The following is a 19,562-nucleotide window of genomic DNA, read 5'->3' on the forward strand; positions in this document are numbered from 1 at the left end:
GTCTTGAAAGAGAAATCATTGAGATTGAAAAGAACATGATGGGAGATCTTTCTGTGAATACACATGAGTGGACTGAAAAAAGACTGAAATTGAGCTTGGTTTTAAAGGGACACAAGGCAGCATTTTTATGTTAATAAATCATCTTCGTAAGTCGGTATATCGTTAAATGACTCATTACATGACGAATGAAGACTCTCTCGCCCGCCCCTACCGTCTGTAGGAAGAATACCCCACTTGCAAGTTCGCTGTATCCGACCCGGTGTCCTTCAGTCTCGTATAGTCTTAGATATAGAACGCATTTACTCCCAGACACTAGGGGGAGCTAGTAGAGAGATAATACTCAGACTTGCCTTGTGTGCCTTTAAACGAAAAAGTCAAAAGAACTCTGGTGAGAAATAGATTTTTATCACTAAAAGATATGGACGGTCCCACTTCTTTTTTTTTCAACTTGGAACGCAAGAATGAACAAGTGAATCAAATGTTTAGTCTGAAAAACAACAATGGACAATGCACATCTGATCCTATGGAAATGCGAAGATTAGCTGTGGACTTTTATTCCCATTTATATTCAGCTGAGGACATAGATATTCAAATCCAAAATGAACTCTTACAAGATCTTCCCAGTTTAACTGACGATGATAAACAAGGTTTAGAAGCTGGATTACATTTGGGGAACTAAGTACTGCGGTAGCGGGACTTTCTTCAGGTCGTACCCCAGGTATTGATGGTCTTCCTGGCGAGTTTTATTAACATTTTTGGTCAATAATTGGAACGGATCTCTTTGAAGTGCTGCAGGAATGTATCCGTACAGGTTTTTTACCCAACGGGCAATCTTAACTTTACTACCGAAAAAAGGTGATCTTACACTGTTAAAGAGCTGGAGACCTGTGGCTATTCTGTGTTCCGAATATAAACTTTTATCAAAGTGTCTCGCTAATAGACTAAACAAAATACTGTATAAACTTATACATAAGGATCAGTCCTATTGTATAAAAGACAGATGTATCTCTGACAATTTGCATTTAATGCGTGATGTGATTGATTATGCTTTGGGTAACAATATTAATGTGGGAATTTTATCACTCGACCAAGAAAAAGCCTTTGATCGCGTAGATCATGAGTATCTTTTTAAAGTATTGGAGGCTTTTGGTTTTGGGGAGAATTTTATAAATATGATAAAGTTGTTGTATAATGAGGGCACATGTATGGTAAAGATAGCAGGTGGCCTTAGTGTCCCTGTTGAGGTGCAGAGGGGAATACGACAAGGGTGCCCACTCTCTGGTCAGCTTTACAGTTTAGCTATTGAACCTCTTCTATGCAAATTAAGAGAGAAATTAATGGGATTGAAGGTGCAAGAGTTAAGCTCTAATGACTGTATAAAAGTTTCAGCATATGCCGATGATATTTCTGTTGTTTTAAGAAATGATAAGGATGTTCAGGTTGTAAAAGAGATTTTAATGAGTTATGGTAAAGCTTCTTCTGCCAAAGTAAACTGGGCCAAAAGTGCCGCTTTGTGGTGTGGCTTAGACCACAATATTCCAAACCTTCCAGGTAACTTACAATGGGGAAGAGCTGGTTTTAAGTATTTAGGGGTGTTTTTAGGGAAGGAGGACTATATGAGACAGAATTGGGAGGGCTTGGTGGAGAAGGTGTGTGCTCGATTGTCTCACTGGCTTTGGCTGCTACCCCAGTTATCGTATAGGGGAAGAGCTTTGGTCTGCAACAACCTTGTAGCCTCATCCCTATGGCATAAAATGATCATCCTGGAACCGCCTGAAGACTTGGTATCAAGAATTCAGAAACGTTTAATAGACTTTTTCTGGACTGGACAGCACTGGGTAAAAGCACCTGTGTTGTTTTTGCCTAGACAAGAAGGTGGACATGGATTAGTGGATATCAGAAGTAGAATAAAGACTTTCAGACTCCAAACAGCTAAAAGACTTCTATATGGAACAGATGTAAGCTGGTCTGGAGTTGCTTGTGCCCTCCTCAGGAGAGCAGGAGGGATGGGGCTAGACAAACATTTCTTTCTTATGGATATACAAAACGCTAACTTGTCTGGACTGACTTCTTTTTACTATTCAGTGCTGAAAGCCTGGAGGACGTTAAGTATCACAAGGGACACTATGGAGTTGCAAGGACTTTGGTCTAAAGAAGAACCTTTGCTGAACAATTCTATTTTTGACTTAGAGATTTTAAAAACATCCTCAATGAAGAATGCTCTAGTATCTGCAAAAATCACAAAAATTGGACATTTATTGACATTGGAAGGGTGGATGACGGTTGAAATTTTGGCATCTAAGCTGGGGTTCAGATCAATTCGTCTGGTGCAAAGGCTGGTGAAGGAGATCCAGGATTGTTTATCAGCGTATTTAAATGCTCATTGGATGCTACTCATGAGGATATGAGTTCTGTTTTCCCTGAACTAAGGATATCCCCTGCCATAGAAGATTTTGAAGAAAAAGAGGGGGCCTTGCTGACTTTTAAAATACCTGAACTGGACCTTTTTAGCCAAGCAGGGAAAAGGCACTGTACATCACTTGTGTGAAAGTTTCACACATTCGTAGCCTGGAAGGGATAAAGGAATCGAAATGGCAGGAGTTCTTAGGACCAGGTTCTTCCCCCAAAGGTAGCTGGAGGACCCTGTACAAACCTCCAATTGAAAAAAGGTCTGGAGACCTTCAGTGGAGAATTGTGCATGGGTTAATAGCTACAAACAGACATAGAGCACACATTGATCCCCAAGTACAGGAGGGTTGTCCGTTTTGCGGAACTACTGAAACAGTTTTTCATTTATTTTTTCAATGTGGGAGGCTTGGGCCATTGCTTTCTCAATTGGAAGAATGGTGTGCAGTTTTAGGAGAAACATTTTCACCTACACTTTTCATTTATGGGCCAAAATATAATAAGAACAGAAAACAGATCCATGTTTTACTTAAGTTTTTATTTGGCCAAGCAAAAATGGGAATTTGGGTCTCACGCAAAAGTAAGATTAATAATGATGGGTCAACTGATGTGATGGCAATTCTAAAAGGTTTAATTAAATCAAGGTTAAAAGTGGAATATGCCTATTATAATCTGGTTAAAGACCTAGAGACTTTTAATTATATCTGGGGATTCAATCAGTGCATATGTGAAACTGACATCAATGGTTGTTTGCAAATGTACATTTAACTGTGATATCTTGTTGTTGTTGTTATTGTATTTTGTTGTTTTGCATAGTTGTCTTTTTAACCACAATGCTCTTAACTCTATTTAATATTTAATTGAACCTCGTTTTTGTAATAAAGGGGATCAAAAGTCAAGTCTCTCTCTCTCTCTCTCTCTCTCTCTCTCTCTCTCTCTCTCTCTCTCTCTCTCTCTCTCTCGCACACACACTCTCTTTCCTGTGTTCAAAATCAAACACTGCTCTCAATTCATAAACAAAGTGATCAAAATGATATACAGTACCAAACAGCGTGTAAACAAACACTTGTAAGGAGGACGCAGATACAGCGGGATCCATTTGCGGATGTTTATTAATACAAACCAATCCAACAAACAAATCCAAATCGTGAGGTGTGCGGGTAAACTGACACAGGCAGGCAGGTCAATAACAATAGGCAGTCCAATCCAGGCAAACAGATACAGAAGGTAATCCAAAAACAGTAAACGGGTAAACAGGCAAAAGGTCATAAACAGGCAGTCAGAATAACCCTCAGAATAAACGCTCGGTATGCATGGTAAACTGGCAATACTTCGCGCCAGGGCTAGGCCAGCTTGAAGCTTAAGTTAGGCTAAACAGAAAATGAACCGAGAAGCAGAGGGCGGCGCCATGTCAGTACTCCGGAGAGGGCTCCCTCTGGTGGCGCGGCGTTATGGACGTTACAGAATCTCCCCCCAGGAGCGCCTCCTGGCGCTCTACGGGGTCTTCCTCGTGGACGTGGTGTAGGTCTTTCGGGTCTGGCTCAATGGAAGTCCTCGATGAGGTTGGGGTCAAGAATGTCGTCCGAGGTTACCCAGGACCTTTCCTCAGGACCGTAGGCCTCCCAATCAACCAGGTACTGGACTGGAGCTGAGTCTAGCAACTCCCTGACGGCGTATGCCGGCTCCCCGGCTACGTCCAGAGGAGGAGGTGGCTCTTGAGGCTCCGCGTTGGGGTCGTACTCCGCATGATAGGGTTTTAGCAAGGAAACATGAAAGGAAGGAGAAATTCTATAGTTAACAGGGAGTTCCAATTGGTAAGTAACATCATTAATTTGTCTGACTATTCTAAAAGGTCCTACGTACCTCGGACTGAGCTTCTTGGAGGGTAACTGGAGCTTGAGATCCCGTGTCGAGAGCCAGACCCTCTGACCAGGTTGATACGGGGGGTGTGGACGTCTGTGACGGTTAGCATGAAGTTCCTGTTCCTGATGGCTCTCTGGAGTCTTACATGGGCGCTTTCCCAAACTTCACCAATCTTCCTCATCCAAACGTTGACAGCAGGGACAGCAGGGACTGGTTCTCCCGACCAGGGAAACATAGGTGGTTGGTAACCGAGTACGCATTGAAAGGGGGTGAGGTTGGTAGATGAGTGTCTCAGTGAGTTTTGTGCGTACTCGGCCCAGGGAAGGAACTCTGACCAGCGATGCTGTTCTCTACTGCAGTAGGACCTCAGGAATCTACCAATGTCCTAATTCAGGCCTTCAACTTGTCCATTAGACTGGGGGCGATAACCAGAGGTTAAGCTGACATTTATATCGAGCTGATTACAGAAAGCTTTCCAAACCTGTGAGGTAAACTGGGTGCCACGATCAGAGACGATGTCCTCCGGGATTCCATAATTCCTGAATACATGGTGAAACATTGCGTCAGCTTTTGCTTTAACCCCAAGCTACAAAAGTCCTCCCTCCGTAGGCAGACGGGACTATCCAGCACAATAATTTCTGCTGCTGGACGTGCTTTGTCCAGCAAATTTTTTTATCATTATTGGTACTTATTTCTTAGAACTTAATCAGAACAGGCGAGTGCTTGAAAAGTAACAATTGTGTAACTTTGTATGGAAAAGCAGGTGCATAAAGACATTATTCACACACACAGACACCTACACTTACACAGAGACATACAGTCGCACAGACACAAACCAGTTAGGAGGACACAGTTACATAGCAATGGTACATAGCTCCTACAATTATTATACTCTGGTCCAGTAGACCGGACAGCACAAATGTAAGTTATGTGTATGTTTGAGTTAGAAGAAATAATAAATAGTACAATATTTCTTTTAACATCAATTTCTTTTAGCATCAAAGAATGCATGGAATTGGCAATCACCATCCTGCAGAGGCCCCAGGTCTTTGGACCACAGTGGACCATGGCTTGCATACTGGTGGTCCACCAGCCAGCCACCTGCTGCATAAAAATGGTCCCCTGGGTTCCTCATCCATGGTGTGCTTTTGCCTTGGACAATAGAAAAGGGTTATTGGTGTCACTCTGGCATACAATAGATACATAGAGAATAAAAATTTAGACATCACTCTGTAAATCTACACTGTAAAAATAGCTGTAATTCTACGGTAAAATCTTCACGGTTAAACAACGTAATATGCAATGCATTGTGGGATATCATACAGTTTACAGTCCACAATTGTAAATTTACAATAAGACGATGGAGATTCCACAACATTGTCCCGTTATTTCCTGATTTGTCAGGATTTGTACACTGTCCACCGTTAAAGACTGCGTCCCAAATCACACCCTACACCCTCTTTCACTATTCCCTACATTAGTTTGATGTATTGATCCACCTGCAGTCAAGTCAATAAGTTTAGGTACTGAAGCACTAATGATGGACACCTGTTGCTAATAAACAGAATCACTAAAGAAAAGATAAATAAAAAGAGAAGACATGAGCAGAAACACTAACAGACACAAAGATGAACATCAACTGAAAATAACACAAGACATTAAATCTCTCCATATATCACCAGAGGAGAATTAAACATTTCCACAAACACCATTAACATCTTCAGTTATAAACCACTTTGACTTTATTTCTGTTATACATTTACAAAAGTTCTTACTGAGAACAAACAGGTGTTTACTAGACTTTACAAGCATTTTCTTTAGTCACCATTATGGTGATCACGGTTTTTATTAGTTGGGCTCTTGGCTTGGTTTACAGTCTGGTTGCTATAACTGTATCTTTATGATGCATGTTTGTTATGGCAAAGAAAACCAAGAGATGATAGACTCTAAGATGATACAATACTTCATTGTAAATTCCTGTAAAAACTGCATGCTAAAAGTACTAACAGTAATCGACTGGCAGCTTGGTTGCCAGCAAGATAATGTTAATTTACGGTTCTGCCTCTGTGAATTTACAGTCCTATTTCCTTGCAGACTTGACTTGGACTCGAGCTCAAAGACTTCAGACTTGACCCGGACTCGAGCTTAGAGACTTGTGAGCATCTCTGTTATAATGTAAAAGCTATGTTATGTTAATGCTAACTGCATTTGGTGCTGTTATTACAAAAGTATTTAGCTTCTTTTAATACATACATTGATATAAGTAATACATTGGAAACAATCTGTTTATCAGAAAACATACAATTCATTATTACATCCAGTAACTTATTATTTACCTCAAGCTGATGTGGTTCCTCTCGCTTTTGTTACGACCTATAACACCTGGCCCTAATAACAATTTTCCCTGAAATAATGTTTGGGACTGAACACACACACACAAATACACAGTTAACAAGTTTTTTTGAATTATTTTCATTAAGAACACTTTTAAATCATCCATAAAACAACATTGAATGTTCTGCCATGATAACTGCCTAGCATAATACCTACCTTGATAATCAAAAATAAATTGCTAAACATTTTTTTTACCCTTTATCTAATTTTGATCTTCTTACCTCTCCCTGAAAAATATCAACAAAACGGACAACATCTGCTATTCTTACTTTAGGTAAAATAGTTAATGTCTGAGAAAAAATGAGCTGTTGGCGGTCCATTATGATTATGATAATGAATGAATGAATGAGATCCTAGTCGGCGTTGGCGCGACCGGAAATGTGTTTTACCTACATCCGGTCTCGGCCACCATATTGTGAAATAGGCCTATCAACTCCAGGGTAAGGCAGTTTTTTTATTCCACTTCACATTAATTTAATTGTTTTTCTTTATAAACACAAGCAAGATTGACGTGATTGGTGCTTGTCTTTTGCAGCGCTACGCTTTAAACACCGAACAGTGGACCAGTCAGAAAGGCCCAAGGTGGAGCATGCATTACAGCTTTCTTTCAGGCATCCTTGCATTTTGTGCAGTGCTTTAAAAACAATTCACGAGTGATTTCACATTTAAGAAATAAATATGTGGTCTGTCCCTACAGAATCAAACTTAAAATGCAAACCAAATTTAAATAGTTTTTCCCCAAAATCTCCAAGGTGCCACCTGCCATAGCATGTATATATAGCCTATAGCATTAACTAGCCTATACTCGTTCCATGACTATGTAAAAGTATTCAACACAAGGGCTATAGATACAACATAGATTAAGACTGGTTTATATTTCTAAGGTACGAGGTGTGTTTCAACATTTAGTGAAGTTTCCTTAATTTACTGTTACACTTTAACATTGAATTCTGTTATTATACGAGTAAAACCATTGTACCACTTGCACTAAGACATTTAAGATGATATCAAACAAGATTCGTTGTGCATCTAGAATGTAGCATTTCATATACAATTTAGGAATGAGATTAGAGGTGGAGAGGAGGGGGAGAGACAAATTATTATAAGTTATTATTGTTTCTTGTTTTATGTATAATGCTTTGGCAATATTGTAGATACACACAATAATGCCAATAAAGTACATGTGTAAATTTAAGTGTAATAAAGACAAAAGAATAACAATTAGATGGACTTAAAAGGTGTTAATGTGACCCTGGGGAAAATCTTCAAATTTGAAACAGAACATGATCAGACCTGTGGCTTTAGTTGCAGTGCATTTCTAGATTACAACATTTACAAATTTCAACTTTATTTTCATAAAAATATTTAATATACAGTAGGTTTTGTTAAGTTACTAGGAATGTTTATTAAACTGTTCAAAACTATTTTTCATTATGACATCAGTTAGTTTTGACTTTACAATAAACTTCAAAGGGTTAAGTTTCAAATGAGACCAAACCTAAGCTTTTAGTGCAAAGCCTTCATGAACCATTTCTATTTAATTTAGTCCAGTTTAACTAGATCTCTCCCCATCAGGAAATCACTAAATGAAAATGAAATACAGCAGGTGGTTTATTGAATAATCTTAGTTACATTTTCGATGATCAAACTAACTTTGTCTGGCTAGAAGCAGATCTAGCAGATATTATTTTACCAAACATAGCAAGTGGAAATGTACTGTTTCAACACATTTTCGTGAAAACCTTTAAATTGAGAACACTGAAGACTCAAATCATCATTAAAAGACAATACAGCAGTGTCAACATAAGATTTAAACAATATTAAGAAAAATAATGTAGAATATGGTAACTAGATCAAATGAATTGAATATAATATAAAATAATAAGAAAAAAAAGAAAATACATGATTTTTAAAATGAATAAATGAATGACAATTTAATTAACCTCCTAAGACCCGAGCTTTGGTTTGTCTTTTTTTCAGATTTCTTCCAGCTATTTGGGGTTGGAAAGAACCAAAAAATATAATAACTAAATATTTTTCTTTGAACATGAAGCTGTGTAATTGTCCACATTTGTGTACAACAGGTTCCATTTAGACAGAATTAAGTATTATGGTGCAAGCAACAAAAAAATTATGTCCACGTTTATGGACATCCATGTCTTAGGTGGTTAATGATAAAAAAAGAAGAATGTAATAACAACATGAAAAAACACCAAAAAAAAAAAAAATTATGTTTCTACTCAGATCTATCAAATGAGACATTTATGGACGGTTTCCCGGACAGGGCTTATTCTAGTCCCAGATTAAAATGCATGTTTGAGCTGCCTTAATTTAAAAACGTATTGTACTGACATATCTTAACACATATCAATACCAATGTTTTATCTCAACATGCACATCAGTATTGTTTTAGGTAAGGTTTGTTTGTAAAACTACTTAAATGTCCTATTATAAGCCTAGTCCTGGATTAATCTAAACTCTGTTTGGGAAACTGCCCCTTAGTCTTTTAATTATATTTACATATCAGGCAGATGCTTTTATCTATAGTGACTTACATTGCATTTAAGCCAGCAGTGAGGATGAGCTGATTTTTAGCGATATTGGGTACACCCTATTCTTCAACAACCAGAAGAGCAGTGGGAGATAATAATAATAATGATGATGAGGATAAATAGTTTTCTTTATTTCAATTTTATGAAGAGCTGCTTTGGATTGATGAACCATTGTGAAGAACGCTATAAAAATAAAATTGACTTGACAAATGATTCAACACACTCGAAAAACAAAAATGATATCAAATAAACTTATGTTACTTTAACTTAAATTAAGTTAAACAACTTTAACTTGTTTTTCCTAAGTCTTAAAAAATGTCTGTCAGTTGTCTGAGCAGCCTTATCTGACGGAACTGGACATTTGTTTGTGTTAACCCACCAAAATCCAGTCTCAACGTAGCACACCCTTCTCAAAGGCAGTTGGTGGGGGCCTGAAATACTGATATCTGCTGTTCGTTACAATAAGATTTGTCACCAAAAAATTATTCCATTTACTGAAACACAGAGAAAGTTGTGGCCAAATTAAGACTCAAAAGCACCCCATAGTGGATTAAAACGTCCCCAAATGTACATAAGGTTAAGGTACTATGATGATTTTACTGTAGTTTGTTCTTCAGTGTGTTTCTTCTGATGATACTGAAGACTTCCAGACTGAGTGAATCTCTCTCCACAGATCGAGCAGACGTAAGGTTTCTCTCCTGTATGAAGTCTCTCATGGATTTTTAATTTACTTGACCGATTAAACGTCTTTTCACACTGAAAGCATTTGTAAGGTTTTTCACCTGTATGAATTCTCAGATGCTTTACTAAATGTTGACGCAGCCTAAACGTCTTCCCACAGACACTACAGTGATAAGGTTTCTCTCCAGTGTGAATTCTCTCATGGGCTTTGAAGGCACCTGACTGAGTAAACGTCTTCTCACACTGAGAGCATTTGTAAGGTTTTTCACCTGTATGAATTCTCTGGTGTATCATTAAATGTTTACGCTGCCTAAAAGTCTTCCCACAGACACTACAGTGATGAGGTTTCTCTCCAGTGTGAATTCTCATATGAACTTTAAAAGTACTAAGATCAGTGAAACTCATTCCACAGTGTGAGCAGACGTAAGGTTTCTCTCCGGTGTGAATTCTCTCATGGATTTTTAAGGAACCTGACCCAGTAAACGTCTTCTCACACTGAGAGCATTTGTAAGGTTTTTCACCTGTATGAGTTTTCTGATGCCTTACTAAATGTTCACGCCGCCCAAAACTCTTCCCACAAACACTACAGTGATGAGGTTTCTCTCCATTATGAATTTTCTCATGGACATTTAATTTACTTGACTCAGTAAACGACTTTTCACACTGAGAGCATTTGTAAGGTTTTTCGCCTGTATGAATTCTCTGGTGATTTACTAACATGTAACGTCGAAAATAACTCTTCCCGCAGATACTACAGTGATGAGGTTTCTCTCCAGTGTGAATCCTCTCGTGGCATATAAGTTTAGATTTACAACAGAAACCTTTATCACAGTGTGAACATTGATAGAGTTTCTCTTTAGAGTGAATATACTGGTGTGATTTTAATGTACCTGAATCCCTAAAGGTTTTGTCACATTTACTGCACTGATACGGTCTCTCATTGGTGTGTATAAACACATGTTTCTTCAGGGAGCTTTTTTGTCTGAATCTCATCTCACAGTGAGGACACTCGTATGGTTTTTCTCCTGTGTGAATTCTCTTATGAACACCAAGACTTTGTTTGGTGCTGAAGTAATTTCCACATTCAGTGCAATAGAAAGGCGATTCACCACTGTGTGTCCTCATGTGAACTTTTAGATGAGATAAGACAAAATCCTTCCCACACTGCTCACAGTGAAACTTCTTCTTTTTCTTCTTCTTCTTCTCTTCGTGCTCTTTTGAATGATGAAGTTTCTTCTCTTGTAAGGTAGTAAAGCTGAGTTTCTGTTCTGTGTGTTTTCTCTCATGTCTCTCTAAATGTCTCTGTGAGCTGAATGTCTTTCTACAGGTGATGCAGGAAAGAGTTTGTGCTGTCAGTCGATCTTCTGATGTTGAGGACGTTTCTCCATAACAACATGACTCACTCTTCACATCTGAAAGAAACATGATAGCATACAATTAACATTCTCTTTTCACTCTCATTTAATAAGCTGTTTAAAGCAGTGCTGACATCGCGGGCACGTGCATCGAAATTCTGAGGCATAAAATCTGTTACCGCCGCTCTGGGCCCGTATTCATAAAGAATCTTAATGCAAAGAGTAGCTCCTAGTGACGCAATTCTAAGAAAATTCTTAGAAATGTGGGTGTTTACTCTTAAAATTAAAGAAAAAAATAATTTAGAAAGCATCTTAACTCTTAAAAGTCTTAAGATCAAAATTGTTAGGAGCACGGACGAGGACTTTTAAGAGACTTAAGATTTTTTAGAAACCGGGAAAGTGGACAAAACACGAAGAGGGAGACAAAAAATGTTGCACACAATGCATGAAAGTAGATTACCATGCAACACATTAGATCGTGCAGGAATCATGTTTATGAAAAAATGCAACTATGCAGCAGAGATGATTTAGGTCTGTTACAGACGTCTATAAGCAAAGTAATCACACAAACTGACAGAACCTTGTGTCACTGTTTATTTCCTATCTTATACGTTAAGTATGACATTAACAGCACTTATACCACGGTTATTTGACAAGTTAAAAACAAGTTAAAGCTGTAACTGATGTTTACAGTGTAATTTTTTAACAGATGGGTATAAATGACGGTTATTTTCTTAAGTTACATTGTTAGCACTCCATCCGCTTTTAATAAAGTAGAGCCATCAGATTGTTTTTATTTTAATAAATTATCACATTTATTTAAATTCATTATTAAAAGAAAGAGACAGAGAATTAAAAGAGAAGGACCAGAGAGAGAGAGTGAGATGCGTGCGCGAGATACCTGTGTGCATCTCTTCTTTAAAGTCTATGACAAAGATGAGGTCAATACGAAAAGACAACTACATGGGCAGTTAAAGGCATTCTAAGCGAATCTGTGTGTTGATTTTTGAAATGTGTTTTCAACCAAACTAAGCATAGTTAACTCCTCCCCCTCCCTTCCTTGCTTTCATGAACGCGCCCAAACCCAACCCCCAAAACCTTCTTGGCGTTTATTGGTTAGAATACTTTGTTATGGTTTCTGGTGTAGGTTTGGCCAGTTTGTTATTATTGGAGTTTGTGGAGGCTGGGCTGTCTACAGAGATCGCGTTTTTTTTACAGTTTGATCAGCGGACAGGAAGCAAGCAGATAGTTAAAGAGATGTTTGCTGTATGTAACAAAAAATGTTTATGGTCTAAAACGTGTGAATTCGCTTAGAGAACCTTTAACAGTGTCTGTTTGAACAGTTAACACTTTCTGTGACTTTGTGCCAAAGACAGAACAATTGTGATTTCGAGATCTACTCTGCTTCTCTTTTAGAGCGCACTCACATTATCCAAACCAAACCAAACCATGCCCCAGCGCGATTGTCACCCCTCCCTACTCACCCAGGTGCACGCACTCACACTGTACTTCTTATCGATCCGAGTCTGGGCGAGCTTTCGTCATTAAGATGCGATTGTTTTGAAAAAGCAGGAAGTAAAGCGCTCTCTTAACACTGGAACCCACCGTAATGATAAGTCTGTGTTTTTTATTCGGAGTCGTTTGGTGCGTGATTACAGACAGCCCTCTCACATGTCATCATATTGCTTAGTTGATCTGTCACGTGCGCAGTTCGGACATTCACGTAACCCCACTGCGCGCATCAAAAGGTTTTTATGGAGGCAGATGAAGGTGAGTGGTCGCACAACTGACGTCTTCACCTTTTGAATCGCGCTCAGGCGCGATTGCGCTCACACCACAGCCTTCCGCGCCTGAGCCCAAGTGAAGCGCGCTCCGGCCCACCTCTCCAACCCGGCCGCGGCGCGATTAAACAATCTGCGCCCGGGCGCGGAACGGAGCGATCACACTAGTCAAACAAACCAGGCTTTGGGGGTCAAACGCGCCCGTGCGCGGTTTGATTTGGATAGTGTGAGTGCGCCCTTAAATGAGACATTGCGGGAGTTTTATGTCTCTGTTCAATCTACCGCTGGACGGGAATACAGTGTTGCAAGTTTGATATGTCTCAGAGCAGGTATAGACGGCATTGCTTGACTTGAAGTCTTTACAAAATACAACATCATAAGTGATAATGTGATGGTTTATACCTGCTTTGTGGCACATCAAACTTGCAACAATGTATTCGCGTCCAGTGGTAGATTGAACAGAGGCATAAAACTCCCGCAATGTCTCATTTAAAAGAGAAGCAGAGTAGATCTCGAAATCACAATTGTCTTTGGCGCAAAAAGTCACTGAAAGTGTTAACTGCCCATTTAGTTGTCTTTTTCGTATGGACTTAATCTTTGTCGTAGACTAGGATTTTTTTCTAATGGAATCCTATAGGATTTTCTAATGGAATCCTGTAGAATTTCTTTCTAATGGAATCCTATAGGATTTTCTAATGGAATCCTGTAGAATTTCTTTCTAATGGAATCCTATAGGGATGCACCAATATGGAAATTTTGGCCGATACCGATATATATATATATATAAGTGTTGTGCTGATAGACGATACTATCGTGTAGGCTTTCATGGCGATAGTCATGACGATAGTTGGCGAATGGTTGTTATTACTATCATCATCATCATAGTTTTGCATGCTTTTACTCGCATGAGGGTTTGTGCTTCACTTTACGCGGAGAGCTTGTAGAGAGAGAATTCCTTCTTGCACGCAGATGGACTTAATGCGCGTGTCTCGGACTCGTTCTAGCACCTAAATCCAGCGAGTGGATGAGCAGCTACGCTTTCCTCTGTCTCACATGCACGCGCTCTCGCATCTGTCCGAAGTCTAAACATAAACTAAAGTAGTAATCCTTATGTATTTGTGCGGTTTAATGCGTTTCATGCGAGCTGAGGCAAACTATTCCTTTTGTTTAAAATATAACCCGCTGCATATTGGCGCCACTCTCGCGTACGTGCAGAGAGCTGCGCTCTGTCTGAACTTGAAGTCAGATAGTAATCCTGTTTATGATATGCATTTCAATGAGTTTTAGCAATACATCCCTCGTGTTTAAAATATGATCGCGTTCCGGTGGACCAGTGTGTTTAAAAAGGCATCTCTGAGAGCACCACTGCTTGACATGTGTAGCCTTCTGCAACAGTACTAAACAAATGCATTTAATTATTTGTATGTGCGCTGCGTGTGTGTGCGCGCAGGTGCATGTTTTTACAGTCATTAAGTAATCGTGTTAAATAATCAGGATTATGATTTTTCCCATAATTGAGCAGCCCTATCTCTGACATTTCCTTGCACTAGAGAGGTTGTTAGCGTACAGAGGGTTAAAACTAGCGCATGTCCTGTTCTCGCTCTCTGGCACGCAAAGAGCGTCTGGGCTTTAATGACGCGCTCGGATTAATGGCATCCATTTTAAGAAAGATGCATTCATGACGGTGTTGCTCTTGTTCTTTTTTCCACCAATCAAGTCTTGTCATAAATGAACAAATAAATAAATGAGTAAACTACTGCCCCGCCCCCCGATACTATCGTGTATCGGCGATCTCACAGGCTGACGATAGGACGATCTCAAAATGGGGCATATCGCCCAACACTAATATATATAGGCCGATAAATATTCATATTAATTTCCCAATGAAAAACACTCAGACCGCGGACATCTTGTCTTTGCGCTAGACTAGCATACTCTTCTTAAGCCCGCAACACGTGTCATCTTCGTGCTATGTCACAGAAAGCACCAATCAAAACTCCACATGGCCAGCAATGAGCAAGTGAAGTGGTTCAATAAAAAAATAATGCATCATTTATCGGCCTAATTTTGCTATCAGACCGATAACCGATAATATAAAAAATAAGCAGTTATCGGCCGATAACGATATGTCGGCCGATATAACGTGCATCCCTAGAATCCTATAGGATTGGTTCCAAAATATGATAGAAATTCTAATTGGATTCCTGTACAGCAGGGTTCCCCAAATCTTACCCTGGAGGGCCAGGGCCCGGTTGCATAAAGCACCTTTAGTGTAATTTCCCCTCAAGTTCACCCTTATGTTTCCCTTAAAATTAAGGGTGTTGCAGAAAAACCCTTAAGTTTTTTCTGTTGCGTCTCCATGGCAACAATAGTATTTTATAACAACAAACCGGGGTCGCTGCCATGAAACACTTTACGAATACTTTTACCTAAGAGAACCATTTAAGGGATTATATGCAAAACACTTTAATTATTCTCTTACAGTAGTTAAGGGGAATTTACCCCTTAAGTGTCATACTTAAGGGAAAAAGTTAAGGTGCTTTATGCAACCGGGCCCAGTGCACTACAGAGTTTAGGTCCAACCCTAATCAAACGTACCCACCTGTGTTTTCTAGTGATCATGAAGACCTTGATTAGCTTGCTCAGGTGTGTTTGATCAGGGTTGAAGCTAAACTCTGCAGTGCTCTGGCCCTGCAGGGTAAGATTTGGGGAACCCTGCTTGTACAGTATTCTTATTAAAATCCTATAGGATTTTTTGACAAGGGTTTTAAAGAAGAGACACTCACAGGTAACTCGCGCACACATTCTCTCTCTCTCTCTCTCTCTCTCTCTCTCTCCACACATTCTCTTATATTCACCATACAAATTAAACGATATGCAAAAATCATCAATTTAGCCTACCAAAATAAACATATGTGTCTCTTACTTAAGTGTAGAGAACCCTCACGCAAGTGTAATGTTTAAAGTGACGGATTAATTTCGAACTGTAATCAAACTGACTGAAACTACTTGTGCATTAAACAGTTTTTATGCACACCTTCCAGCCAATCAGAATCGAGTATTTAAACAGCCCGTGGTAAAAGTTGAAATAGGAACTGAAGACAGCTAGTGAATTATACGAAAAACCATCAGATGAAGTACCTCCAGATGAAGTCATAAACTGGATTGATGATTTAAATGTTGTTAAGTAGGGGTGCACCGATATATCGGCCGATGATGCTTGCTATGCTTCTCAATGAATTACGGTATAATGCCGTTACATTCAAAAACACAACTCTGACCGAACTCTCTGCTCCTCACAGGGGGCTTCTCGGGTGCTGCGAGCAAATCACTCTGCCCAAGTAGCAGTGCTTCGCCTTCTGAAAATATAGTTCCCAGGATGTATACTGTTAAAAGATGACTGTGTCTCATATGATCTTGTTATTTGTACACGGTGTGACTATACAAAATCACAACACATAAATAGGAAAATCTTTGCGTTATTTTGTCACTTATTGGGAGTAGTTTGCTAGCTGGAGCCATTCACTTCCAGTCTTTGTGCTAAGCTAAGCTAGCGGGAGCTCCGTCAGACAAAGTTATAGCACACACGGAGATGAGAAAGGTATGTATGGACTTATCTAACTCTGGGGGATACAGTATATAAGCTAAATTCCCAAAATGTGGGCGTGTTCCTTTAAGGATATATTTATATTGCTGTTCTTTAAACTTTTTCAAGTATTTTTATGATGATAAAGAATATGTATGATGATTGTGTTTGACGAGTGTTGCTTTTTCAAATGCATGTTATAAACCAACTAACAGTGATTCAATGATTTGATCTATAAGGACTTACAGATTAAAAGTTACATGAAATAGCTGTGAATATTATCGGCTGTGCAATTCAGAATAGTTATCGGCCACGTATTATTAGTGTGTATATCGGCATTTATCGGTTCACTCCTATTGTTTAGTCACATTTGCGTTGTTAACTCTCCAGATTTTATGTTCCAACACTGCTCCACTCATTCACTTCTCCACATGGACTGTTTGTTTACAATGTCGTGTAAGCTAGGTTAGATTTCATTTAGTCTCAGCCTCAGGTGTCACGCCCACAGAATGTTGGCTAACTGTCTGATGTTTATCGTACACTTTCCTGGAAACCCTGTGGGAATGTCGAAGTTTTTTTGATTTGTTGAAACAAACCTGATTTCCAGGAGACACGAGTGTCACAATTAGTTTCGGTCCATGGAAAACAAAGCTCTGACTCTCCATTGTGGAAGAGAATCAGTCGTGTTCACGTGGATAATAATGACCAGTTATCATGATCATGATTCTCAAAAATAGGCAAAGTTCACAGCATATACTCTCTTAAAGACATCCAAGAGTTAGTGGAGTAAAAAAAAATTGCTGCTGGCATTTGGTTCTTCTGAATTGCTTGTAGGTGTTAAAAAGTGGAGAGATATGCTTCAAACAGATGTTTACCAGGAGCGTCTCATTGGTGTGGCTGTTGATGAAGTGCACAACGTTGTTCTATGGTGAGTAATTTTGTTTATTTAAATGCTATTCGGTTGGGGCTGGTTATTTCAATAAATGACTTGTTGCTAGTTGGCTCGTTATTGTGGTAAGTCCGAAACGTGAAGCTAGACTAGGGCTGGGCGGTATATTTTGGATTTAGGTGATTTTTCGATATGGGTCCCCGGCGCGATACGGTATTGGACAATGCCTATCATATCGATACGGGTTAATGCGACTCACGCGCACATACACGCGCTCTGCGCGAGCCCGCCCGTCACAGCAAGTACGCGACATGGAGAAGCACGCAGAAACTCTGTGACGCTTGGATGCACCTCCGATCAGGGTCCCCACCATGTTACGTAAAAACGTCAGTTTGAAACCAAGGCATGCGCAGAAGGAATCGTCCGTGGAGCCAGAGGCGGAGCCGCGGTATCAAACTTCCGCCCAAACACTGGCGCGACCAATTCAACCAGGCCAATCATAATGACACTCCCCGTTTCTATAGCATCAAATTACTAGCTAAAATGAAACTTACCACAAAAATGAACACTTGAACATATATATCAGCTTGATAACAACTACTTGAAAGGACCAAAACCATCTTTCGGAAACTTTTATTGGAAGTGTAAATATTTTTTTATTTGGAGCAGAGTCCCATTCGTTTGAATGGAGAGGGCGGGGTTTATGACTTGTACTGCAGCCAGCCACCAGGGGGCGATCAAAGAGCCAGAGGCTTCACTTTTCAAGGCTTATGAGCAGGGACGTGCACAGGGGGGTTGCTCAGGTTGCCCGGGCAACTGCCCATATGCCCTTCTCGACTCAAGTTGCCCTTCCGAGGTGGAAAAAAATTAATTGTACTTTTACTCCGTTTACACTATGCAGCGTTCCTTCGTTACTGTATTTTAACTAATTACGAAAGTTGTATTATATTTTTAAATTGCTATCTTGTGTTTCTGGCGCATTCGCGAATTAATGACTCGTTTGAGTCGATTCCTTACAAAGTGTTGAAAATAAATGAGTCTTTTGAGTCGATTCTTTATAAAGCGAATGGGCCAAACGTTTTAAATTGGTTCGCGAATCAGTTTGAATGAATTGTTCAGATCGCTGCAAAAACAGAATCGTCCGAAGCCGTTTTACTCGTAACCTATGTAGAAACACGCAGAATATAACCAGTGTTGGGTGACGTGGGAATTAATTTACCAATCTTTTAACTAAAAGCAAAACTTCACACATGTTCTCGCCATTACATACACGCGACCTGTTCGTCCATCGTCAGACACAGTTAAACGCGTGCAACCTCCAGAAGCATTGTAGCACAGATTGAAGAAAATCCATCGATGATTGACATCTGATTCGCTGTATACTGTACTGTATGATGGAAGTGATTCTCACAAAACACACGTGACATGACAACGTAAGAAAACATGAGTTTTGTCTAAAATCATTTTTATGTAAGTGTAAACTGTCAATGTCCTCAGACCATCTTAGGAGATTTCTAACTTTATACATATGCAAAACTGTTGTCAGTTTACTTGTCTGATATTTCAGCTATAAGCTACATCAACATTGAGACTAGAGTTAATTTGTTAATTTGAAATGCTTGTCTATTCTGTGTTTGTATTCTTTTTTCTGTACTGTTTGTGTATGTTGCAGTTTTACACATACTGTAGAAGTGCCCTTCATAAGTATTCTTCTGTTTGTTGTGGAGTCAAGAAAGATGAACATGAGACAAAAGTACAGAATCTGTCACATTATTATTTTTTTAATGGTCACTTAGCTGTGTCCTGATTGTTTACACATGAAAAGCATAAAATGTGTAGGATCAGTTTGATTCACTTATGTGCATTTGTGTACAACATAAATCAGCATTTAATGCTGTTGTTCTTTGTTGTTAAAGCATGTATGTGTTGAAAGATAAACAAAGGTTAATAAAATGTGACATTCTAAACTTCTGACATACTGATATTTATCTTACCAATTTCTGGTCTCCACAGCAAACAGAAAAATCTTTTTTTAGTTACTTGTACTTTTACTTG

At 39.3% G+C, this 19,562-nt stretch overlaps 1 protein-coding gene across 3 annotated transcripts in view; it reads right to left on the reverse strand.

Moving 5' to 3' along the window:
* Nucleotides 1–8,261: 8,261 nt before the first annotated feature.
* Nucleotides 8,262–19,562, reverse strand: part of LOC135784994 (uncharacterized) — a 242,196-nt gene continuing 230,895 nt past the window's right edge. For all 3 annotated transcript variants that reach the window (XM_065294575.1, XM_065294573.1, XM_065294574.1), the window contains exon 3: nucleotides 8,262–11,308. In XM_065294575.1, the coding sequence (XP_065150647.1) occupies nucleotides 9,801–11,308 (1,508 nt within the window). In that variant the 3' untranslated portion in view covers nucleotides 8,262–9,800. The remainder of the gene's footprint in view (nucleotides 11,309–19,562) is intronic.

This window comes from Paramisgurnus dabryanus, chromosome 19, assembly GCF_030506205.2.
Source record: "Paramisgurnus dabryanus chromosome 19, PD_genome_1.1, whole genome shotgun sequence".
Taxonomy (NCBI): Eukaryota; Metazoa; Chordata; class Actinopteri; order Cypriniformes; family Cobitidae; genus Paramisgurnus; species Paramisgurnus dabryanus.